Here is a 25837-nt window from a genome sequence, read left to right as displayed (position 1 = left end):
CCCTTTTTTTACAGCCCACAAAGCAGAGTACTTAGCTTTGTTGCAAATCAGACAGGTAGAAAAGATGTGTTTTTATTTAACTTCAAAGTGTGTAACATGACTTCCCGTATTTAATTCTCTCATGCCTCCAGAGTCTAGATTCAAAAAAAAAAACACTTCAGGCATGGATTACATTTCATCCCTATTCAACAGAGCATGCAAGCACGTGCTTAGATTGACAGATGAAGGTGTATCAGGCTGCTTCCTATGTGACTGAAAAATATGTTGACTTTTTTTTTACTTATTTGGCTTAAACATATTCAGAGCTGGAGAGAACTAACTAACTTAGAGTTGCCTTTGTTCCTCTCTGTAGATGTTCTATTTTGTTTTAGTTTTTTTTATAACCATCAGTGATTATACCAGTATATGATAGATATTGGCGTTTGCTGTGCAAGGTCAACATATATGAGAGGCATCTACCTAACAGGATATGAAGTGCTAACTTTAAAGATAATCGCATGAAAGAGAAGGGTGAAGGGAATATAAGTTTTCTCCCCTTTGCATAGTGGGGAAGGTAGTCTGTTTTCTGTGGTACTACAAGGTTCAGGCTCTTGGCTAGAGCTCCGATGCTATTCATAAGGAAATTGAGGTGCTCCTAAATCTAGTCAAACTAAGGTAGCAGGGATACACTGATAAAGTAAAACAAAGAAAATGATTCCCTTCAACCTCATTGTAGACATCAAAGGAGTAAAAAGAGCATTTTTTTTTTCCTGTTTAAGCCACCTTTAAGTAAAGAAAATTGAGAGCACACAGCATCGTGCTTCTTAAAAGCCTTTTTTCCCCTCTACCTGTTAAATTTCTTGTGCTTGGCTGAATCTGAATTCAAATATCTTGGTAAGTTAAAACTAGGCTGTAAAGCCTGCTTACTGTGAGTGTTACTTCAGATATGAGTAGCAAGCTCTTAAAGTAATTTTTATTTTGTTTTTCCACTCTTCCCAGATTTGTGAAAGAAAAAAGGCCAACCATTTCTCCTAACTTCAACTTTCTGGGCCAGCTTTTGGACTTTGAGAAAAAGATTAAGAACCCGAGTGGTCAGCCTGGACATATTAGTAAGCTGAAACTTCTGCACTTGGAAAAAAGCAGCGAGCACATCCTGGTCCCAGAAGGTGGGCAGAGCAGCCTCCCCACCAGTCAGCTATGCATTACCTCTACCTCTGAGACTGTGGAGCAGAAGTCAACAGACTCCGTAAGCATGCCAGGCACACGCTTGCCATCTTTGGAAGACAGCCCATTGGTACAGGGTATAAACGGACTCCACGTGTCCCTAGATAAGGTAGAAGACAGCAACCGGCTGAAGCGTTCCTTTTCTTTGGATATCAAATCTGTATCCTACTCGGCAAGTAGCAACTGTGTGACTGCATCCGTTCAGGGCTTTGCCTCCTCCGAAGACACTCTGGAGTACTACAAACATGCGACTGCTTTAGATGGTAGCAGCAAATTGTGTCAGTTCTCCCCTGTCCAGGAGGTCTCAGAGCAGACCCCAGAAACTAGCCCTGATAAAGATGAAGCAAACCCTCCCAAGAATCCCCAGAACACCTGGCAGCTGGATAGCCAGAGCAAACGGCAACACCTGGGGAGAGCCAGCGGTGGCACTGCCATGCAGCGGTCACTGTTGTACCCCCTCCACAGGAGCGGGAGCGTGGAAGACAACTACCGAACAAACTTCCTGTTTGGTCTCTCCACTAGTCAGCAACATCTGGCAAAGTCCGCCGCTGGTCTAGGCCTCAAAGGCTGGCACTCGGACATCTTGGCTCCTCAAACATCTGCCACGTCCCTTACCAACAGCTGGTATTTTGCAGCCGAGTCCTCACACTTCTACTCTGCCTCTGCCATCTATGGGAATAGTGCAGCTTACTCTGCCTACAGCTGCAGTCAGCTGCCCACAGGCTGCGACCAAGCCTGTGCTGTGCGCAGGAGGCCAAAGCAGGGTGATCGAGGTGACTCCAGGCGGAGCTGGCATGAGGAAAGCTCCTTTGAAAAGCAGTTTAAGCGCAGAAGCTGCCAGATGGAGTTTGGGGAGAGCATCATGTCAGACAACAGATCCAGAGAAGAACTGGGGAAAGTAGGCAGTCAGTCGAGCTTTTCAGGCAGCATGGAAATCATTGAAGTGTCTTGAAGTAGCAGACTTGTGTGACTGTACCAGAATTGCTTCCCCCTCTAGGCTGCTCCCCTAGTGTTTAAGAGTTCCTGTAAATCTGAAAAGAACAAACTTTATGCAAAAGTGTGTATATGGACAGGAGGTCAGGGGGAAATGTGGGACTTCAGTGTGAATGCAGTGACTAGATTAATACAGCAGAGAAATGAGAAGTGAGCATCTGCATGAGGAGACCAAGTATACTGGTGGGATTTTCTCTTTCCTGGAGAAGGGCAGAACATTTCAGAAGTTTTCCCTGGCAGATGAAGCAATTATATGCAATGGATTGCACATCCTTTCAATGTTTTAAACAGAAAGCTGTCTTAGTATCAGACCATTTCTCTGATTCCACTGAGATACTGATCAAAGCTAGTTTGATTCTCCCCTCCCTATGCCCCAAGTCTTCACCAGTGCACCTTAGCCCTGACACTGAGCCATCCTCTGGAGGGAGACCTTTCTCCTGTAAGAAAGGAGACTGAGAGTGATTCCAAAGGAAGTAGGGACTGGTTACAGCAAGGCTGGTCTGAAAATAGAGTTCAGACAAATGTAAATACTGGTGTAACTATTGTTCTAATGGTTAGGCTTTAGATGATTTGCTAGAGAGCTGCTTAAGAGAAAAACCAGTACCTCAAAAATATAAAAAATAAACTTAGGGCTTTATGGCTGCCAGTTGTGGGTGGTCAGTTCATAAGCAATGTGAACAAATAACAACTAGCCACATTTTTTTTTAAGCTGTCTACGCACAAGTGTTTCAGTTGGCTTAGCAGCAGGTTTTTTTAAAGAAGACAAGTGAACCAGACTTATGACTATTTCCCCCAGTCTTTTAAAACATAAAATAAGCAGGATTTGTAGTTTTGATATTGGGTTATTACGCTGGCTTCTGGGAGAGGGTAGCTATTTTGGCTTCTAAGCTGTAATGGAGTGGTTAATACTTAGGGCTATGTGCAAGAGAGATCAAAAGACTGCAGAACTTTTTTTATTTTTTTCCTTTCCCCCCCCCCCAATTCAGCAGATGAATTTTAAAGGCGTCTTCTTCTGAAATAAATAGTAGGGTTTGGAGGGATGAGCAGTAACATTAAGGAACTTGTCATACACAGTTCCAGTCACATGTCCTAAAAGATTGGATGGGGATAATTCTTTTTTTTTTCTTTTCCCTCTTTTAATATCCTCACATGAACTGTGAGGATTCTGAGATGGATGCTCCCTATTGGGTTTGCTGACCTCATTGGAGAAAGAGGTCTGTTTTCATTGGATAACTAAAGAGAAGGGAGACTGTGGAGTCCCTGCTCATAACATGTAAAAGAAACTGGGTTTGCAAGGAGACAGCCTGCTCACTTCCAGCACACACAGCTCCAGAGGGACTTCATTCAGGCTGTTGTCCTCTGTCCCCAGCTGGAATCTTGGTGCCTGCAGGTGCTGTTGCACAGTGTGGCTGTGGACGCTGCAAGCTGCACCTTTCTGGTCTGCAGTGAGCTGGAGCGTCTGCCAGCTTCCTGAGGTGTCATTCCCTGCTGCTAGCAGGGGTGTTTCTTGGGAGATTAGGCACAACCTTTCCTATGTGTTGTTTTTGACAGTGAACCAGCTGCTTCCCCTCCAGCTTGTGATTCTTGCAGTATGTTGGCTGCTACTTCTCAAATTGCCAGGTAATACTGTAAGAGGTTTACAGTAAGCGAGGAGTGGTACCAGAAGCACAAGCTGTGTGCGCGCTCTTGAGCTCTTCCCCAGGACACTTCACAACACGCACATGGTGGTGGGGCTGTAGGCCTCAGCGTTTTATCCAATTTCAGTGCGGGCAGCTGAAAAATTATAAATGAAATGTATGTACTTATCCCTGCCCAACAGCTTTTTTTTTAAAAAAAAAGTGTCAGTGGAGGTCACTGAAGCCCTAATTCAAGTCAGCAGCTTTTTTTTTTCCTTTTTTCTTTTTTTTTTTACTCTAAGTTTAGCTAGTTTGTGACTCAAATCTCAGGTTTTACTATATAGTAAAGTGGAGAAGATTTTGTCTTGTTTTGTTTTGTGGCTAGGATGTGACTTAATTTCCTACAATGGACTGCTTAAAATAGCACTGAAAGCTACAGCATTGATCAACTTGATCCTAAAAAGTGCAAGAGATGCACAGAGAGGCAGCAACAGGAGTAATTGAACACAGAGGCTGCGTTCGTGATGTGTGTATGAAATGCCAGCAGAAAGGGTAGTCTGGACAAGAGATAGGTTAACACCACACTGTAAAGCATGTCAGGTCTTGGCTATTCAGTAAACATATAGCCACTTGTCTATGTTTACATACCAAGTGAAAGTGATTACATTACAACGATTTGCAGCATATATACACATTGTGTATGTGTGTGTATATACATATGTAAACCATTTAGCAGTGCTCCTCTCAGCCAGATTTCAGTTAAAGCCCGTGTCTTTCTTTGATTTAAATTGGTTAATAGGGGAAAAACACATAAATAAATCCCTACAGGCAGAAACAGAATCTTCCTGGGTTTTGTGCTCATTCATGTGTTCTCTCTCTCTCTCTCTCCCCCCCCCCCCAAATGTTTATGTTTGGTTTTGTTTGTTTAATCTGTTTCTGGGGAAGTTAATTCTGTTCTTTGGGCTCCTCATGATTTCCAACATGCCGCAGTCACTCACTGAATCGAAACTGGAGGCTCAGTATGCTAGGGGACAGGGCCTTGCAGGAGGAAGCCTTAAGCTCAGATCCTGTGCAGGGTGGTACCCCGTTTCACTTCTGAACTATTGTACAATGTTCTCTGGTGTATGGCAGGCTGGTTAAATGGTTCAGAGAGATATTAGTTTCTCATCATGTTGTGTCCTGAGCATTACCTGTTTGTTATGATGAAATAAAATCAGATGTGGTACCTGTTTATATAGAACTGCTGAGGGAAGGAGCCTGTTTGCCTCTGCCTGTGGAGTACATCTTACCTGTTTGCAGTACAACCTTCTTCCCAGCGGCCAGGACTAGCAGGTAGCTCATTCTTGTAGTATGTAACCTTCTGCAGATGTGTGCTTGCTTACGGGCAGCTTGGTTGGAGTGCTGGTCACAAATAGCAGTGATTTACAGCACCTGTAATGGTTTCAGCCTCTTGTCTATTTCCACCTCCCCTGCCCCTTCTGCTTCCTTGAATAGAAGTGGGTTTTGTTTTTTACATTAACATTTTACAGTTTCTAATACTATTGAATGCAACTGTACTGTTTCATAAAGTAGCAGTCCTCCAGTTCCCAGGTGTATAAACTGGCTTGTAAGACAGCTGTGCAAGTATTTCAGATTAACTTATCCGAAGTGAAACATACGTCTGTCTTGCCTCCCATACCTCTTATTTGAATAAGGGTTTAAATGGACTGATACTTGTTTTGGCTGATGTTGTATGCTATATGGAGCACTCAGAGTGACTTTCTAATGCTGAGGGAGGGATATGCCCATAGTTACTTTTTCAGAAAATAGCTTTTACAGATGTATTACATGTTAAAGAATAAATCCTAAGGTTCTATCTTTGGATGAGCTCCAAAGATAGAGCTTTGGAAATTTTAGACCTATAGGCTTGTGTAATGGCATCTACAAACTCAGATGCAGCAATAGAAGCCTTATTTTAAGGGAATTTTAAAGCATTAACCCAGAATGGGAAATGTGTAACCTCTAGCTCCTGTAGGAGAGGCAGTACTATCTGCTACTGCACAAGTAACAAACTTCCTTTCTACAGCCAAGAAGTGCTAGCTCTAAAATAAAAAGCTTGCATCTCTTGCATAATGAAACAATCAAATACAATATCATCAGACCTAAATAGCTTATTACCCTCCAAAATACATTTATTTAACAACCTTCTAACAACATAATTGCTCTAGCTTCTCTTACCCTACACTTAAAGTCCAGTTTCCAATAGGTTGGAAGGCCGGACCAGCTCTTGTATGATGTCCTTGTTCCCTTTAAGGTCGGTCAGTCTGTCTGTGTCTCTTTCTCTTTCTTCTTAGAACCTTAACATCTACTGCCACCCTAGGCTTAGCTTTTCCTGCTCCCTGTGCCTGCTTTGCAGGACTCATTGTTCTTTCCACTGGCCCCTCCATGGTCTCTTGCCACTGCCAATACACAGCTCTATATAGAGACCATCCAAATCATCTCCAGTCTAAAGATGAGGGGTGATGAGTGGCAACTGAAATTTGTCACATACATACTGTTAACCAGCATTTAATTTTCATTTCATTAACTGGCATTAGTGGGAAAAGGGCATTGGTCACCATGCAGTTAATACAAATGCCACCAGTAAGTGCCTACAGTGAAGTGGACTGAGAAGACAGTAACTCTCCTAGCACACAAGAAGGTAGCAATTTTTTTTTGGGGGGGGGGGGGAAGGAGAGTGGGGGTGATATAGAAGGTAGGAGAAAGAGATAGTAAAAATGTGGTAATTTAATGATCTCTCTTTACTAATTATGCACATAGCTGCTAGCTACTCCTTCCATTTTCACTTACGGCACAGAATTTACACTAATGGTTACCAGCAAGTGGTTTCAAAAGCCCAGGGCCTGGCACTCCTCTTGGGGACCCAAGTATAATCAGTATAATCCTAATAAGGCTGTTACTGCCTGGTTTTAGTTTGAAAATACAGAAATTCAACAAAACTCACTTACCTAGACATTCTAATTAGATGCCCATATCTTGACTAAAACCAGGTTATCTTGTATTTGTTCCTAAAGCAAAATTTCCTTTTGTGATAAAAGTGGAGTTACTGTAGTATTATGATGATGATGATACTATACTATTCAGAAGTACTATTAAACATACAGAAACACATTTGGGAATTCTGCTATAACAACTGTGTTCATAATATATCAATTTAGACCAACAAGTGAGCTCTTTCCCTTTGAACCATGCCTATGGAGAACTATGTGGCCCTCAGCTGCAGAAACACTGTAGTTTGCCTTAGCGCAACAATTTGGGCCTAAGTCTTTGGTTATGCTGTGCTTTGAGAATATTAATGAGAGTCACTATAAATAGAAAGGGAAAGGGAGATATTTCTAGCTTTCTGTAGTACCACCTTTTCTGAGAAAGCGCTGCTTTTCTAGCCTGTAAAATGCTGTAAAATGATTTGAGAGCTCTCCTTCTTGACAGAAGTGCTCACTTTGAATTGCAGATTTCACCTGCTGTTTACAAGGACCCTCACAAACCTCCACTGCTGAACAAAATCCAGTGTTATGTGTTAAGGGGAACCATGAGGCTGGGCCATTGGATCACTTTAATACATGAACCTTATCCATTTACTTCTCTTGTCAAGAAGTCCTAGAGCAGTGGGAGGAAGTGTCTTTCACCTCTTTGCCTTTCTGATACCAGAAGAACAGCATTCCACAGCATTCTTCTCTAAGCCAGGGCTTTTCTAAATCTGTTAGAATAACCTGTTACATGCAGGGAACAGCTCCTACTATTCTAAGATTTTTCAAAGCCAAGATGCTGTGATCAAATAGCAATCAGCTCTGCTTACAGCAGTTGACCCTTGGCGTGGTGGTGGTGGTGGTTTTTTAAGAAACAAAATGGTACTACTGTCTTGCTGGAAGCTGGTTGCTAAGCCTTTACCAACCTCTGTGACTGTTGGACCTCCAGTGGTGCCAGGCCCCTTGGTGTCTTAAATGACTTCTAGAGTATATCAAAAGTAGAACAGAATCAAGTACTTACTTACTTGAATATTACTCCAGGAAGCCTCCTGTCTCTTCTCTATCAGAGGGAAGATTACAGCATGAATGATGGGGTTTTTTTTGTTTTTTTTTTTGTTTTTTTTTTATTAGTAAGACCAAAAGAAATGACAATAAATATTTCAAGTCAGGAAAGGAGCCTTAGCGGGGCATTACACAGCAGGCTTTGAGGAGATAATTTGCTGCCTTGCCCAGGAGGGATTGTGCAATGCTCACAAAGTGCTCTGCAAGTCACAGACTAACATCTATCCACAATTAGCACCCCAAAACTGGAGCAAAGCCATTTTGCTAAGATACACCAGCATGGATTTGAGAGGATTCCAGCTATCAGTTATCGGTAACTCGCCATCAAGTTTGCAAGTGTAAGTAGCCATTCACATGCCCAAATAGGGAAGAATCATCTTTTTACAAGATCTATAAGCATCCTCATTTATCTCTATGGTGTCATTACTTGTCCCAGAGTAGGAAATACATTAAAAATACATTAATCATATTCTTTCATTACCTTCACAGTTCTCCTATGAGGTCAGTGTTCATTCTCTATCTGTTAAAATACAAAGGCTTTAAAAGGACAAAAGGGCTATTGATTTTCCTTAATTTTAGGCACTTGACATTGAGTTACCCTCTGAGTGCTCTTCTCCCTCTCCCTCCCTCCCCCTGAAAATCAGCTAGCAAGAAGCAGAGAAGTACCATAGGCCAGCTGAAAAGATCAGTGGGAGCAGCCAGCAGAGCAGGGGTCATGTGAGATACCAGCAGCAGCTGAAGCAGCACCTTGGCACCTAAGCTGCCTGGAGATGCCTAGCTCTAGTACTACTACCTGGCTAGTATTTTTTTTTTTAACTCATCACAAGAACCAATACAAAGTACCTGTTAGGAAATAATGCCCTTTTGACAGGGAGATTAGTGAGAGGGAGAGAAAAATGAGGGGAAAAAAAAGGCAATCAATCACATTATTAGAAAGAAAGAACCTTTTCCCTTCTCCCAGCTTGTTTCTCCTTCTTGCAAGGTAGGTTTTGGTTTTTGTTTCATTTTTGTTTGTTTTACTGGAAAAGACAAACTATCTAAGTAATATTAATCCCAGAAGTGTTGCTTCAGAGGCTTTTAACAGTATGACAGGGTGGAGCCTATCACCTTCTTTGTTGGCTGACACGGCTCAACTACTATCAGAGTCCAGTTAACACAACCCATGTTTTAACACAGGATTGTCTAGCCTCACTTTCTCCCTCCTGCTACAGCAGTTCAAGCAACCCCAACGGCATCTTTTCTCTACAACTAACTTATTTTGCTGGCCATGTTTACTCTCTTCTCCCTCCCTCTTCCTCCACAAGACCCTGGAGCTAGCCTCCAGGAGGCCACAAGGAAAGGTCAGCAGCCAACTGAACTGAATTCTCACCCTGCTGCTAGCAGGCCACAAGCATCACTGCACACATCATTTATTTAAGCTGGATATCAGTGCCAACTAGAATTGGAACAGCATCCAAAACAACAAGTGTTCTTAGTCACAAAAAAAGGCATCCTCAGAGAGACTGAAACAGGCCTTCTCCAAGTAAAAAGATGGATTCACTATAGCTGTGTAAAAAGCAGGAAAGCTAAGATATGACCTCACACACTTTAAAAGACATAATTAGGAGCTGACAGGGAGAAAACAAGCCAACCATTCTAAGCATTTATATGGCCTATAGAAATGACAGTAAGAAGTGGTATGCTGTAAATGTAGCATGAGCAAGGCTTTCAGAGGACCAACATACTTTCAAAAGGGCAATACCAACCATTTAATGTTGGAGCAATGATACATACAGCACATACGCAGTTGAAAGCACAGCACGTCTGTGAACAGGATAACAACCCATAACCAAGCAGCACTGAACCACAAGGCTTTTAGTCAAAATACACTCCCACAGCTTGGGAATCTGAGAGAAGTTACAACAGTACCTCATGAACCCATGGGAACGCAGTCTGATTTTTAAAAGAAAAAAAAGGAGGGGAAGGAGGCGTAGTTAATGCAATGTGGAAAATGCGTATTTCTACTCTTTCTATTGAGAAGGAAAAGCTTACAGGTGAGGAAAATATATTTTTAAAATTTTAAATACTTAAATATATTGAATTCAAAATACATATATTCAAAAAAAAAAAAATTCCTTTTTGTCCCCTTCACTGGATCATCACAGAAACTGACCTGCAGCTAGGCTGGCACTTTAGCATGTCAACACACTAAATTAAAAAAAAAAAAAAAATCTGACAACACTAACAAAGAAAACTACTTTTGCCAGTGTAGGACACCGACCCAATGTAGGGTGCAGCAAGCCCAAAAGGCAGTATAAAGGAGAAGGGTACAGGCAAAGCACCACAGTGAGCACCAGAGCAGCTAAGGCCACCAGGAAACCACAGCCCCAGGGACTCACCTTGTTCTCCAGCCTTTCAGCATGTTTCCTATTAGGAAGCTTCCTCTGCATTCCAGGCTGTGCACCAGTTTTTTTCCCCCCAACATCATAAAGCAAAAAAACAGCAAAAGTGTTTCTTTTTTTGAACCCTACCAGGTCATTTTCTGTTTTTAGCAAGTTATCCTTCTGGATAAAAATAATGGATCGTGTGTTCATGAGAAGGATGCCCAAGGCCTTCTCCAACAGCGTTTGCCTGGAATTAGGAAAGCTATAGGCAGAAAGGCAATTCAAATCACATCATAAATCTCCTGCTAGGCAGTGTGAAAGGGAGCCAAGCTACAGCCTCACCTTGAACAGCACCTGCAGCCAAGATAAGTCCAGAAGTCGCACACAGAGCAAAGTGAATGCAGAGCAGCCAAGCAACAGAAACTGCAGCTCAGCAACCTATGCAAGGAAGTGACATCCCCTCAGCAGAGAGTCCAAAGGCTTACAGGTAATAAAGCTAGTAACAAAGATTTAAATAAAACTGTAAACCATCATTTGAGAAAGAATGAGAACTAGAGGATGCGTGATATTTTACAGGACACAGAGACATTGTATCACCTGCTGAGTAGAAGTAGGTGATATCTACCTGTGTGCTTTGGAAGTGGCTGGTCTTCAAGGTTCAGTTCTGACAATAACTGGTTCAACTATATTTTTCTCAGCTTAGCCTTGCTCTAGTTGGGAAGCCCAGAATTCAGAAGTTTAAAGGGCAGCATTCAAAGGAATATGTACTTTTTTTCCATTATCAACCCAATGTCTAGGCGTTTCATGACAAAAAAAAAAAAAAAAAAAAAAAAGGAAGGACCTGATCTGTAGCCCTAGCTTTTACACATTTCAGACAGGATAGTACTATTCTCTTGCCCTCATTAGCACTGCAAGGAGCATTGCTTTGATCTGATACTTAATAGCACAAGGCCAAATGCCTTGGGCTTTACAAGAAAGAGCATCTGCAACCTAACTGCTTCTTCAAGATCCAATATCAGGCTCTTCAAACTGGGATAAGCTTCCAGCACTGCAGGGTGCGGGGTATCTATTATCACATTTGACAGAGATAGATGGCTCTGTGTTGCACATTCTAAATTTCCAGACAGTACAATCTGGAAGAGGACAGAAATGCCTGCAGCAGCTATTTAAAGTCACCAAATATTCTAGTGTTTCTGATGGCAAAGGGCAAAGAAGTACTCCACAATGGATAACAGGGAGCCTTACGGCATCGTCATAAAGACTGCATTACTTTTGTCTCAACAGCATAAAAAGCAGGTTTTCATGGGCTTTTAAGCTTCACACAAGCATGAGAACTACTTACAAAACAAGTATAAAATACTGCAGCCCACATAAGCACACATGAAAGTTTGATTCATGTAATGCTATATCCTGTACAACATACAGTATATGGATATGTATGTACAAACATAATCACAACTCCAGGGTGGAAAACAGTTGAGAACTGGGCCTATTCTGCTGCCTTTGCTAGGAAGTCTCCTGCTCTGGGCTTCGCTGTGTTTGAAGTAATCAGTTGTTCCTTCCTGGAAATCCTTTCAAAGGCTTCATTTCTAAGTGATTCTGTTCTCAGTGTTCAGAAGGCTCCAAAATCCAATCATTGCTGTGGTGCAAATATAAACGTAAAAGTGGGCTACAGTCTGCATTATAAAAAATTCACTCTCAGCTTCAGGGGCAGCAATGAAGCAGAAGTGCCTGTTGCTTTCTGCCACGAGGCAGCAATTAATACTATCAAAAACTTACAGTGTTATTATTCCCAAATGCTAGGAGACAATCTCTTGCTGAGCAAACATACGTACTAAGAGTTAGTCAAGCAAGTCATCTTTGGCAAGTCACCTAGCCTTGTGCTGTCCTGGAAGACAACAGCCATCCTCCCAGCTGGAGCTGCATGCTGGATACAGGCCATGGCAGCATCTGCCTCACAAAGGAAACCCCCCCTCCCCCATCCAGGCTCATGGGCCCACTTCAGCAGCATCCTAGGATTAACAACATAAATGCGAGCCTCTGCTTGACCCTGCGAGCCCAGGGCTCCTCATTTTTAGCTTCCCTCTGCCATGGACAAGAGCTGGCACATAATGTCAACATAGGCCTCTGAACACACTATTTCTAAATGTAAATATTTCACAACAGTGGACAATATATCCCCTATTCTACACAGGGAGAAACTGAGGCTTAGGGAGGTGCTGCAAATTGCCTGTGGCTAGCACAGCAGTAGCAAACTTGGCAATATAACAGTTTGCCAAGGCCCTGGATATGTGAATGGGCTGCCTGTCTTCCAGCAGGGCCCTCAGCTTGCGATAACGCAAAAACGTCCTGTTGTCTTTGGAGCAATTTGCTGAGCACGATCCCAAATGGTTGTGGTCATCAAACAGTGTTCAAGCAAGCTCTCAGCATGACGGCAGCTAGACCAATGCACCCAGTCCAAAGAACTTCAAGTTTCCAACTCTATACACAGGGAGTTAAGGAAACAACTGCATCCCTCTAGCATAAAAGACAGCATTAAGCTAACTGGAGCATCCTGAAAAAGACACCTCACATCCACTTTTGGGAGGCAAACTGAACAGGCAGGCGCTGGTGCTTGTGCAAATTGCTGTCAGGCAAGGGGCATGGCTGCCATCAGGGTCAGGGCCATTTCCAGGCCAGGGGAGAGAGAAGCTCCAAAGCCTGCTTAACAGCAACAGACATACGTATCTGGAACAGTTATTCATTTACAGCCTCATAAATTAGTGAGCCCATAAAAACAAGAGTGTCAAGGAAGGGGATGCCAAAACCCTGCCATGCAAACCATGTTAATTATGATAATAGACAGATTCTAATAAGCCAGTTCCTGGCTCCCACACTTCCACCTACAAAACATACATATTTCTAAGGCCAGGAGATCTCAGAAATATCTGCCAGCCATCTAATTGCCTAAACCTCAGTGGCACAGAAAGCATGTGAGAGGCCATGTCATACCCCTAATCCCTTTGAATTTTTCTAGTCAAAAATCAGATGAAAAACCTTTCCTCTGGAAAACTTGATCTAGTTTGAGGAATGAAACAACTGTTTCAGCACAGGCAGTGGTGGTGGTAAAGGAGACAGCAGGGCATGAGGAGGGAGACAAAAGAGTGGTAGGTTTCTTCCTCCAAGTGATGGGACAAGGGAGCTCTTGGATTCCTGGCTGTGTGGCTCTGGCAGCTGACACCACTCTTCCTCCAATGCTCTGGCGAGGAGTCAGGCAGCATGGCTGTCTATGCCAAACATCTGCCCGGCAAGTGTGCTAGAAGCACGTCTGTGCCGAGTGCTTGAGCATGGATGGTGAGGAAGGGGAGTCTGCTGGCTCAGCTAAGCCTTCAGCTCCCGCTCAGGTTTCATGCTGAAGGGCTCCAGCCGCTCACTCTCCGGTAGCATGCTGTTCAGCCTTTCCATAAGGGGGATGGTCTGGTCAATGCCCATCTGGATGCGGCGCAGGATGGCAGACATCTCATTGACCTTCTGGATCTGCTCTGCATACTTGGCATACCTCTTCTGGCGCTCTTGCATGAAGCTATACAGAGTTTCCACAGAGAGATCCATCTGTTTAAAAACAACAAACAGAGCAAGCCACATCATTAGGTTTCAGCACAGTATTTTTCCTAAAAGTTTCCATGAAGTATGCTAGCACCCCACTGGAACTCCTCTTTTGGCCCACGACCAGTTGGTCAGGAAATGGTATAATTCATAGCTGTTTAACATAGAGGGCATATGACCACCTAGTTCTACACCCATATACTCAGTATTGACCTACAAATTCTTTATTTACGGAATACAATGCCAACAAGTCTGCAGAGATTTCCTAATAAACCATAGCATATCCTCCAAGTTATCCAAACCCAGTCAAACTGTGGCCTTTCCTTAAACCTGTATATTTCCAATGGAGATTGTCCATCTTAAAGCATTAAGTTCTACCTCACTTGCCAGGACTAATTTCATCGGCTTAGCTAGGTTACATGGCAACTAAGCTACTAATGTTATTACCATCCTCATCTGGAAAAAGCCTGCCTTGATATAATCACAATGCATTGCTAGTATCCCTAATTTCCCTGAATTCTAAAAATAAAAGTGTTATGAGTGACCCCAGGAGAAACATTAAGTAAATCAGTCATGCAATTAAACATGTAAGTACCAAAACACAGCCGGAGTGTTATTACAATTATGGGAACTGCAGTTCCCGACATTCCTGCTATTCCTCTCATTGAGCTATGAAGGTAACTTCTGTAATTCACAGCCTAACTTTCTCTTCAGCTGTATCTGTAAACTCCAGGAATTCAGCTGACAGCTGTTAATAACACGTCCAAAACGAATCCAGTCATTATTCCTTAAACTGCTCTACACAGTGGAAGATCTACCATGTATCTTTCATTTGTAGCATTCACTAACAGATTCATTCCAAATCCTCAAAAAATCCCCACCTAAACCCAAATACTATAGTGTGTTGTAGTTCTGCTCAGCAACCCTATTTCATTGTGTTGGCTACTCAAGCCCTGGTATTTTAGAGTTGTTGGGTACACATCTGGCTCCCAGTACACTATGCTGGTGAAGCAGGAGGTTCCCCTTTCCCAAGGCAGGATGAGCAGTGGGAACCTGTTCTGCCTCCAGCAATAGCAGTCTCCTCACCTGGGACTCAGCACACGCCCAGAGAGGAGGCTGCCAGGGGAGAAGCCGGCACACATCAAGTTGTGTCTCATGTCGTCTTAGCCTGCCGCCTTTTGTTTTCATCAGCACATTTCCAGATCTCTCCCACTCAATCACCACCAGGGGAAGGAGGTTCACAATGAAGCAGTCCCTCACCAGGTCCTTGAAAAATCAGTGCTGAGGACTCCTGGGCTACCTGGAAGCACAGGTTCAGCCAACATCACTGGTTTTAACTCAGTAACAGAGTCAACCCATTTGGTGGAGGGGAGCACCTATCATCAGGGATGCAAATTTATAAGCACCATACCAAACAACAAACCACGCTGACCAGATGTGATCATACATTCCTACACATAGTGCATATCAGCAAGTGTAATCACAACCCAGTATGCAGTGGCTGGGGGTCTGTATTGGGGAAAGATTCTCTGGAAACAGTGTGTGAACCCATAGGGGGCATCACCCAGAGGAGGTAAGTGCCATCATACTGAGTGCTGAACCCTGCTGCTGCTGCCAGTAACATCCGGAAAGAAATGGGGGAGCTGTATTTGCTGACAAGCCTCCCTTTCAAGCCCTGGGGAAGGGGTCAATGCAAAAATAGTCATGAAGAAAATATTTTATTGAGAAACTTAAGTTACATTAAAAATGAACACACAAGTTTCTGCTAAACTGATATGTGGATTAGGAAGTGTTTATTTCCATCACCTCCATCAGATTTGGATACAGTATCGATTAAACTATTATTTCTTCTAGATCACTTTCTGTTCTTTCAGGCTGAAATCCTCCTTTTGGTCTTTGTACTTTCCTGTGAATTCCTCCCCCTGTGCTTTCAGGCACGGGACAAAATAAAAACCAGCAGAGCAGGAAACTCTAAATAGAGTGGAAACAATTTAAGCCTACGTAGGAGTTTCTATTAAAACCCTAGCTTAATAATTTAGTAGTCTGGCATCAGTTCTGCAAATTGGAGTGTGTAAAAGCAGACCACCACCGGGTCTGCACAGGATGGAAGTAAATTCAATCCAGTGCCTAAAAACATTCTACCTAATAAGAGACAGTGGCTGGAGTCCCTTCAAAAGTCAGCACTACAACATGGGGACCAAAGCAGAAACCTCCCTGGTTTTAAAGTTTTCCTCCTGTGACAGGTTTCTTCACATGGCCTCACACTTCTATACAAGAGGCAAAGTTTGCATATACCAAGTTCTAAAATAACAAAACAAACAAACAAACAAACAAGCAAACCCACCCCTATTCTCTCAATGTCAATCATATCAATCTGTTGACTTTTAGGCTCCTTGTAAATATGCATGAACATGAGTAATGCCCACTTACAGACCAGAACCCAGAGGATTCGACCTGCAAAAGGAAAAAGAAAAACATAGAGTGCCCTTCCAAGCCTTTGGCTACTTTTGGACAAATTCAAAACGGCTATAAAAAAGCTGCCTCACAAAACATAGAAAGGGTGGAAGTGAGCGTTTCCAATGGTTTCCCTATATTGAGCATTGAAGTTTGCCTGCCATGGAAGCCATGGCAACTGCACAGCTAGCAACACTGCAAGCTGCGAGAAACACTGGAGATGAGTAACTGTGAGGAAAGGCCAATTTTCACTCAGACTGAATTTGGCCTTTTTTAAACAAAAAGGAAAAAAAGCAGTTATATGTTAACACCTGTATATAAATATCAATACCCGTTTGCAGCTTCCCCTGAAAAGGCCTAAATATGCACTCACCTCCCTCCTGCCTCCCCCTATTGAAGCAAGCTCCCTCCAGTGCCAAACCTTGTGCTTTTACCCGTCCTGGCACCTAGTCCGGTTTCTCTGACACTCAGACTGGGCTTTGAATTGCAGAACTCTAGAAGTCAACCATATTTACCCCTCACAGAGCCTAAAATCTGTCCTTTGGGAATCTGCAATGAACAGGGAATGCACATAAGAATCTGCTAATCCCAGTACTGTTTAACTCTCTACAATGGCAATAAAAAAGCATCTGGAAGAACAGAGCTTACACAAGAGCCTATTTGCTTGCCTACAGCCAAGGCAGCTCATATTTTTTCAAGACATCTCCAAGGGTGAGACAGGCGAGTTTGCCTTCTTGGAGCGCCTTCCACCATCTCCTACCTCTAGGGAGACCCCAGGTCCTACTACAGCATCTGTGCTGGCCAAGGCTGAGGTCTCAGTCTTGTCTCCTATCGCTGGCTGGAAAGCTTGGGGTTTCCAGCCAAGCTGGGCCAGCACAGTCACTGGGAGCTCCCCAGTAGGCACGTCACCACTATGTCCTCAAAAGCTGATATACATGGTGCTGCTTTGCCACAGCCTCTCCAAGGTGTCACACCATTGCAGCAGCCACCCTGCCTCAGAGTTCAAGAGTTCCTCTTTCAAAATTGATGTCAAGTAATCAGGTACAAGTACCTGATTACAAGTACAGGATCAAGTAATCACAGGTACAGAAGACAAATTGAGAGAGTTGAAAGGTTGGAGCTGAAGCCTATCAAAAATGATCGGGACAAGAGCAAACCAGCCGAGTTAGGGCACAGGGCCTCCTAGACCTAGTTCTCAGCAAGATGAGATCTTAGCAACGTCTTGGAGAAAGGGAAGTCTATTCTCAGAGAAGGAGTGAGAGTGCTCAATGCACTTCATATATTTTTTCCAAAGCAATTCCTCCTGTCAAAGCACAAAACCTGACTGGGCATCCCTAGAGTGGAAGACAAGATTTTTTTCCCATTTGCAATCGATTAATATATTTTTTCAGATTTTATTTCAGAAGTATAATGTGACAAAAAAAATGGACAAGCCCAAAACTCACCTTCCACCACAATACATATTTTTTTTTGTCAGACAGTGACATTCTGGAAAAAGAACTAATGGACCCAAATTCTAGGCGTGGGACATCTCTATGGACCAGCATCAGTAAGATGGCAATTCATGCCCAGGCTTCACATTTTGTACATGAAACAACCTCTATCAGACTTTTCTTTCTTCCCATGAAAACAGATTCACAATTACTTCCAACCTCAGTGCAATGTGGATGTTTCCCTACTGAAACGGCCCCACAGGGCCTGCCCCTGCTGCACCAGTCACATGCCAAACCACTAAGGCCTCAGAGGCTCTCTGCATTACACAGGCGCGCTTGTAACCCACTGATAAAGCATAAAAGCAACCAAGGGTACTTTCAGACAATCACACACCCTGCATTCTTGCATTTATTTTAGAATTCTTTTTGGCCCACACTGCCAAGAAGAATCAAGGCATTAATTTACCCAACTAAAGACTGAGGTCAGCACTGGACATTGCCCAGCTCTTTTGAGACTGTGTTCAAAACAAATCAAAGCCCTCACACACCTCTTACCAAGTGTGATTTTACAGGACATCTGGCATGGACACATACATGTCCTGAGCTTTGGGAAAGTGAGGTCACATCTTTTCAGTTCAGTGACTGAAACTGAAAACTGCAGCCAGATATAATTTCCTTAATTTCAGAATTGCAAGAGGCACATGCAAACATCATCATAAATTCATTAAATTTGGAATCAAAGGTATTGGTATTGTTTACATCAGTAACAAACCAATACATAATCATAAGAGGATGCTCTGCCTTCCCATCTTCTCCATTCCCTCCCTAAACAGTGACACTGGGGCAAAACGATGTTCTGCGTTCTTCCCCCCAATCAGTAATTCAGCACTCCGGAGCTCAGCTAGATGTCCACTTTTTACTGTTGTTCTGTCCTAAATTTTTCCTGTTAGCTCTATCATCTGCTGCTCAAAAAACACTACAATTAGGCCACAATCTTCATTTCAGAAAGCTAGAAGAGCACTCCCAGTACAAGTGGACTTTCCCTCCACGATGTCAGGTGCCCAGCTGGGTTTAGACAAGCTCCTTCCAGCAGCTGCACAAAAGCCACATTTGAAAGCACCAGGCAGGAACAAAACAACAAGGAGTATTAGTCACCATGGTGTTTTTTTTTCTTCCCCTTCCCCCCCCCCAACTTTGATAATGTCACACAAAGTTAGCGCACTAGATCGTGATGACTTCCTGATGATGGGAACATCCTCCGTTTCCCACTTCTCCCATGCACTGATAAGTGATAAACTTACTGGGTGAGCATTTTAGCCAGGGTGGAAAACAATCGAGACAGCAGCAGCCAGCTAAGGATCTCACATCCAACTCTTCAGTATCAGTCATGAGTACAGTTCCTCTGCAACACCGCCAAGTAAAAATTCAGTCTAAGTTTTGCTCATCACACCCAAGACTTAACCCCATATCAGAACATTCCCTTTTTCTTTGACATCCACAAATCCACAGGCCCAGATGGGATGCACCCACGGGTACTGAGGGAGCTGGCAGGTGTTGCTGCCAGGCCACTCTCCATCATCTTTGAAAGGTCCTGGAGAACCGGAGAGGTGCCTGAGGACTGGAAGAAAGCCAATGTCACTCCAGTCTTCAGAGAAGGCCAGAGGGAGGACCCAGGCAACTATAGGCCGGTCAGCCTCACCTCCATCCCTGGAAAGGTGATGGAACAGCTCATTCTGGGTATCATCTCCAGGCATATGGAGGAAAAGAAGGTGATCAGGAGTATCCAGCATGGATTTTCCAAGGGGAAATCCTGCTTAACCAATCTGATAGCCTTCTATGATGGAATGACAGGCTGGGTAGATGAGGGAAGAGCAGTGGATGTTGTCTGCCTTGACTTCAGCAAGGCTTTTGACAYYRTCTCCCACAACATCCTCCYAGTTRAGCTCAGRAAGTGTGGGCTAGATGAGTGGACAGTGAAATGGACTGAGAACTGGCTGAAAGGCAGAGCTCAGAGGGTTGTCATCAGTGGCACAGAGTTTAGTTGGAGGCCTGTGGCCAGTGGTGTCCCACAGGGCTCAGTACTGGGGCCAGTCTTGTTCAACTTATTCATCAATAACCTGAGGGACAGAGAGCCTCCTCAGCAAGTTTGCTGATGATACCAAGGTGGGAAGAGTGGTTGATACACCTAAGGGCTCTGCTGCCATTCAGAGAGAGACGGACAGGCTGGAGAGTTGGGCAGAAAGGAACCTCATGAGGTTCAACAAGGGCAACTGCAGAGTGCTGCACCTAGGGAGGAATAACCTCATGCACCAGTACAGGCTGGGGGCTGACCTGCTGGAAAGCAGCACTACAGAGAAGGACCTAGGAGTGCTGGTGGACAACAAGTTGACCATGAGCCAGCAATGTGCCCTTGTGGCCAAGAAGACCAACAGTTTCCTGTAGCCTTCCTAAGAAGAGTGTTGCCATTTGGTCAAGGGAAGTGATCCTGCCCCTCTACTCAGCCCTGCTGAGGCTTCATCTCGAGTACTGCATCCAATTCTGGGCTCCCCAGTACAAGAGAGACATGGAGCCACTGGAGAGAGTCCAGCGTAGGACTACAAAGATGATCAGAGGAGTGGAGCATCTGCCCTATGAGGAACAGCTGCGAGAGCTGAGCCTGTTCAGCCTGGAGAAGACAAAGAGGGAATCTTATCAATGTCCACAAATACCTTAAGGGGGGCTGTCAAGGGGATGGGCCAAACTCTTTTCAGTGGTGCCATGAGACAAGGCAATTGGCACAAACTGAAACACAGGCGGTTCCACCTGAATGAGGGAAAAACTTCTTCACTGTGAGAGTGACAGAGCATTGGAAGAGGTTGTCCAGAGAGGTTGTGGAGTCTCCTTCTCTGGAGATATTTAAAACCTACCTGGATGCAACCCTGTCTAACATGCTCTAGGTGACCCTGCTTGAGCAGGGGTTGGACTAGATGATCTCCAGAGATCCCTTCCAACCTCAACTATTATGTGATTCTGTGATTCTCCTTCTATAATTTGTCATTGCTCTGAATAACTGCCAAGGAGTTACCCAGTCTGAGCACTGTACAGGTCATGTTCAAGCTAGAGAACGTGCAGTAGTCATTTTAACTGGCTTCAACACTGAGTTTCAATAACATCAACAGATATGCCAGAGCCCAGCCAGCACAGCCACACAAATCTATTATTTCAAAAGATCATCTACACCTAAAGCCACACATGGTCTCTTAGAGCTACTGCAGATACGCTATAGCATAAGATAGGCTGCTGAGTCAGCCAAGCTTAAACTGTTTTGGGGAAAGGGCCTTGAGTTTGCACAAAATAATTCAGAATTCAAAAGAATCAGTAGGGTCATTCATGAAATTAGCTATTACATGTTTGCGTACTTTTTTCCTGTATAATGCATTGTCAGCCAAGCTGTTTTTGTTGCCACCCCACGTCCTAACTCTGCAGCCCTCTCTCCATCACGGCTCCATTTCAAGGCTGCTCTGCTTGAGAGATACCAGAATCCCTCTGCCAACTGGTAGCCCCCGAAGCCTGAGTTAAGACTGCTATCACTGTTACTAATAAAAGGATCCTAAAACTATGATCCAAACAGTACCTACCTCTCAGCACTACTGAACAAGTAGACTTCCAAACACTTGAGGCAGGGCCCTATCTCACAGATGTGGAAGAAAACAGACAGCAAAGTCTGACAACTAGCAACCATCTGATGCTGTAGATGCTATAGCCAGTTCTCCAACTTGTAAACATCTAGTACCACAGTCATGTTCTACTGGACTTTTCTTACTAACATTTCCCTCAACACCGTGGATACTAACCATCCTTCTCTCTCAAGGCTCTCTTTTCTTCAGCGGTTTAGTTTTCTGTCAGATCAACTTGCTGAACTGACCCTTCAGCTGTGCAGTCACCAAAGTGTTACCAGGTGTTGCTGGTTCCTTGCTCATGGCTTCCTGTGTCAGACCTGCCCCCTCCCAAAAGGTCTAGATCAGAATAGGGGGGTTGTTATTTCCTTATCTCTATGGCTATTCTCCATTGATGTGCATATATCCATGTTATTCTTGCTTCTCATACCAGTGGCTGTGTTACTGCTGGGTGCAGACAATGCAGATACCAAGTATCAACTCAATACCTTTTTTTTTTTACTTTTCTTGAGTAATGGCTTGCTCTGTGACGAGAAATGGGAAATTCCACCTCATGGAAGAAACACAAACTATTCTGCCCTCATGAATGTAAAAAGAAACAAAATATATTTCTGTGATAGGTCACTAAATTCAGATCTAACAGGAGACACAGGATAGTATTAACACAGTACAACCTGTCCTCAGGCCTCTCTGCCACCAGAGCCTCACAGTAATTTACTGTCCTTTCAGAGTCTTCTCTTCAGACACTGTGGGAGGGGGAGACGGAAAAAGAAAAAAGAGATTCCAAAGAATTAATATATTTACAAGCATAACCAGAACAACAAGAATCTTAAAAAGACTTGATTTTATCAGTAAGCTTTCTGAAATAGAAAAGCTTATTGTAATTTTTAGCTCATCAACTTTTAACTAATAAAACATTTTTTAGACCTTTCAATCACTGCTTTCAGAGTAACCTACATGCATTTAAAAACTCATTTCTGAGAAACAAAAGTCATATATAAAGATGCATCGACACGTGCCATCTAACAGTGCTGCCTTAAATCTACTTGGAAAGAACAGGTTGTTCATTAAAAGGAATCTTGCATACCCAGTTCTGAGACGCTCAGAAACTGCACTGCTGCTCATTTATTCCTGTGTGGAAATTGAAATAGTCTAGTTTTGCTCTCAAAGTGAAAAAAAAGGGGGGGGAGGGGTTGACCAGCTTGGGACTTTCTAAGCTAAGATAATTTTATCAAAACTATGAAATGTTACATTCAAAGCAGTAAAAATGCTTTTTCCCCCACTTCTCCCAAGTGACAAAGTTTAGAGGGGAAACAAACACACAAACATCCTAACAATACGTAATATTAATGAACTGATGTGTTCTGTGTCCTCATAAAACTTCCCTTCCATAGCAGTGAGAAATGTAGTAAGACATTTCTAGTAAGAAAAGCAGTGTAGAAATTTATTAGAGAATCCTAGCCTGTCTTTGATTAACTATTCCCAGAGAAATAAAAATCTGAATCTGTTACAGACTGATCGGTTACTTAAATGACAACTCACACAACTCATGAGAAGCAACCTAATATTTCTGCCTTAAAAATAGGGCCTTCAATACCTTTATTTCTGATTTTACACTGATGCCATATTACTCATTCAAAACATACCTATATCCAGCCAGAGCATGAATATTAAAGGACAACAGCATTTGCAAATGTTATTTTACATTAAGATTTTACTTAATATATCAGTTCTGGATTTTTAACATGTGAGAATGACTTATTTTAAGAGAGTTGCTCTTCCTACCAAGAGTAAGTTTTAATTTGAAGAGAGACAACCAATATCACTAATGAGATATTTCTCAAGAAAAGCCACTGTTTTCATTTTAAAGTGAAAAGGTGCTATCTAAAATACAGGCAATACCATTACATTTGCAAGCCACCTGATCTAATAGTATTATTCACAGCTTTGCACTTGAGATCTGATAGTTGTATCCCTTCTTTCCCTACGTCCTACTAAAGGTCTTTCAAAATTTTGTATGCTTTGCCATATTTAACCAGGGTTAGACATTCCGCAAGTCATGGATGATCTACAGAAAAGCATTAATTCAGGAGAAAAGGCTCTCAAACCTCTGTTCTCAGAAAATGCCACAGCTGAGTTTTAACTAGTTCCCTACAGTTTGAGAAGGAAGTGGCAAAAAGTTACAATTATCTAGGACTCCCTCTTTATTTCATCTGGGAAACTGCAGGAATAAAGATGGCTTCAAGTATCATGCTGCACTTGCTCAGGAAGTTCAACACATCTGGCTGCATTAGACCTCCCCACCATCTGCTATACAGATGGACTGAGCACTTGCAAGCCTGAAGTGTACAAGATGCAGAGGCACAAGGGCTCAGCAGTCAGAAGGTGGAGATTCCTTGACATCTGACAGTCCAGATGAAGCTTCTGCTCTTTCTCCAACACCGCACTTCTCATGCAAAATATCCAAACCCAATTTCTTCTCTCCTAGGAAACTTGATACAGCAGCTCTAGGAGTATTCAAAATTGATTATCTAAAAGATTTTTGAAAGATTTTTTTGAAGCTGTATACCAGCTGTCTTATGTCCAAACAGAATACAAAGGAACGAGCAACCTACATCCTGAGGATGACAAGGAGAGAAACACCTTCATCTCCAGAACAGTCACCTTTAAGACCGACTCCTCCATCATATTTCCACATAGCTGAAGCTCAAAGGTCCCAGCACTTCTCTGGAGGTCACCACAGTTGCTAGTGTGTCTTTTGCTTCAGGAAGGCCTCAAGGAAATCATCACAGCAAGCTCTTCTGAATCCATAGGCTGAGGATTACACTATTATTCATAGTATGGTAACAGAAGAATATACCATCACCAAGGTCAACAATTTGGATGAGAGTTCAAAAAGCAATCGGTTGCATCTCTAAGCCACTCTGAGTGTCTGTGTTTATTGTATTGAGCCTCAAAGGATTCAACTTTCAGGAAAGGCAGAATAATCCTCTCTCCTTGTTCATGTCTCTTAATAGATCTCTAGAAAAAAATAAAAGTCAAAAGGCACTTGAAATTTTACACTAATACACAGCAGGAGCGCTTCTAATTGAAAAAACCTGTAGTCCATCTACACTTCCCATGAAGTTTAGCAGGGGATATCATGAAGAATTAAATTCTATGGACTACATTAAACAAAAGGGAAGGCTACAATCCAAGAATCTTCTACAACCTTAAAAACCCCATAAATTCTTTTGTCACATATTGCTGTGCAAATACATGAGCATCTTCTTCAGCTGAAATTCATTTGATCCGGGATCTTATTTTTTGAATAATCTACCAGTCTCGGTAATTGCTCCTCGAATGGATCGCTTCCTCTTCCAGTAAATCACATTTCTTGTCCACTACACTACAGTCTGGCATAGTTAATACACTTGACAAAGGTCTGATATTAGGTCCCAGAGACAGATGTCATATCAGTCAGGAACAAGGCCCACAGCAACTAATTACCAATACATGATATTTTTCCTATCTCCCGAGTAGTGCTGAAATAACTGCTAATAGTGTTCTCATACAGAAACACACAAGTCCCTGCGTCAAATAAACATTAAGAAACAAACTCTACTCTTTGTAAAGAGCAAGATCGACAGATTGCTTGCGCTGAGGCTTTGTAATTCTTTCAACATGAAATCATTTTTGCAGATCACATCTGATTTACATTAAAATGCTAACTATAGGGTTTGTTACCACAAGGTCAACTCCTGCCCCCATCCCCAAACTACCACTAGCATCTTTAAATAATCAAAACAACACAACTCCAAATATTTGCCAGTAACATCAGCCAAGATATCTAAAACGAGCGTCAAACTGCTGAGCAGCTTTTAGTTAACATTCCAGAAACACAAAACAAAATAAAAACTCAATTCTCAGGAATAGAGATGAGACCTTGAAAATTTCTATTCAACACTGAAACATGAAGTAATCATTAAGAATGAAAGTGTGTAAATGACTCTTCCTGTATCAACATAGACTATCGGGGAGGGGGAAGGGCATTTTTAACCTGTGTGAACCTCAGACTAATCTCAAAAGAGATGTCATACCATTTTTGGTCTTCATTTTGCTAAGCCAATCAAGTAAAGCTGTTCCAGTTTCCTCCCAAAGCTTCTCCACTCTATGGACAACCTTGTCACCCTTCTCCTGTGCCATGAGCTCTCCTTCCTCAAACGTAGCGATGAACAGATGAACAGCACGTCACAGGAGGTCATCACACAGCCTTGGCCAATACGCCGTAGCTACATTTCTATTTCTTCTGGCAATATCTTGCCAGATACCCCTCAGATTGAGGGTTGCTTTTTTTACATCTCGGCAAGCTTGTTCCATGCACAAATTCAGAATCACATGCACTAACTCTGGAATGAGCTTCAAATCTTTTTACTCCTATTTGAAGCTCTACAATATTTTATAGGAGGGAGATTTATTGTTGTGGTT

General features: G+C 42.9%; 2 protein-coding genes across 8 annotated transcripts in view; one reads left to right on the top strand and one right to left on the bottom strand.

Annotated features, from left to right (window-relative positions):
• The window catches only part of DUSP16 (dual specificity phosphatase 16), a 68257-nt gene extending 63605 nt beyond the window's left edge, over positions 1-4652 (top strand). For all 6 annotated transcript variants that reach the window (XM_085305916.1, XM_085305912.1, XM_085305913.1 and 3 more), the window contains one exon: positions 979-4652. In XM_085305916.1, coding sequence (XP_085162042.1) covers positions 979-2155 — 1177 coding nt within the window. In that variant the 3' untranslated portion in view covers positions 2156-4652. The remainder of the gene's footprint in view (positions 1-978) is intronic.
• Positions 1-25837, bottom strand: part of BORCS5 (BLOC-1 related complex subunit 5) — an 86344-nt gene that overhangs the window by 1587 nt on the left and 58920 nt on the right. Inside the window, exons 4-5 of one of the 2 annotated variants that reach the window (XR_014895954.1) lie at positions 5102-13833; positions 1186-2234 (exon numbers count right to left, since the gene is read on the bottom strand). Coding sequence is in view for 1 of the 2 variants with exons in the window: in XM_085305919.1 (XP_085162045.1) it covers positions 13603-13833 (231 nt within the window). In the remaining variant the exon portion in view is untranslated. Of the gene's footprint in view, positions 1-57; positions 13834-25837 lie in introns of those variants that run through there. The other variant, XM_085305919.1, reaches the window with a different exon arrangement.

This window comes from Rhea americana, unplaced genomic scaffold, assembly GCF_003343005.1.
Source record: "Rhea americana isolate MKP2758 unplaced genomic scaffold, rheAme1 scaffold_228, whole genome shotgun sequence".
NCBI classification, from domain to species: Eukaryota; Metazoa; Chordata; class Aves; order Rheiformes; family Rheidae; genus Rhea; species Rhea americana.
Note: the sequence above shows the minus strand (reverse complement) of the source record. Positions and strands in the feature narration are given on the sequence as shown.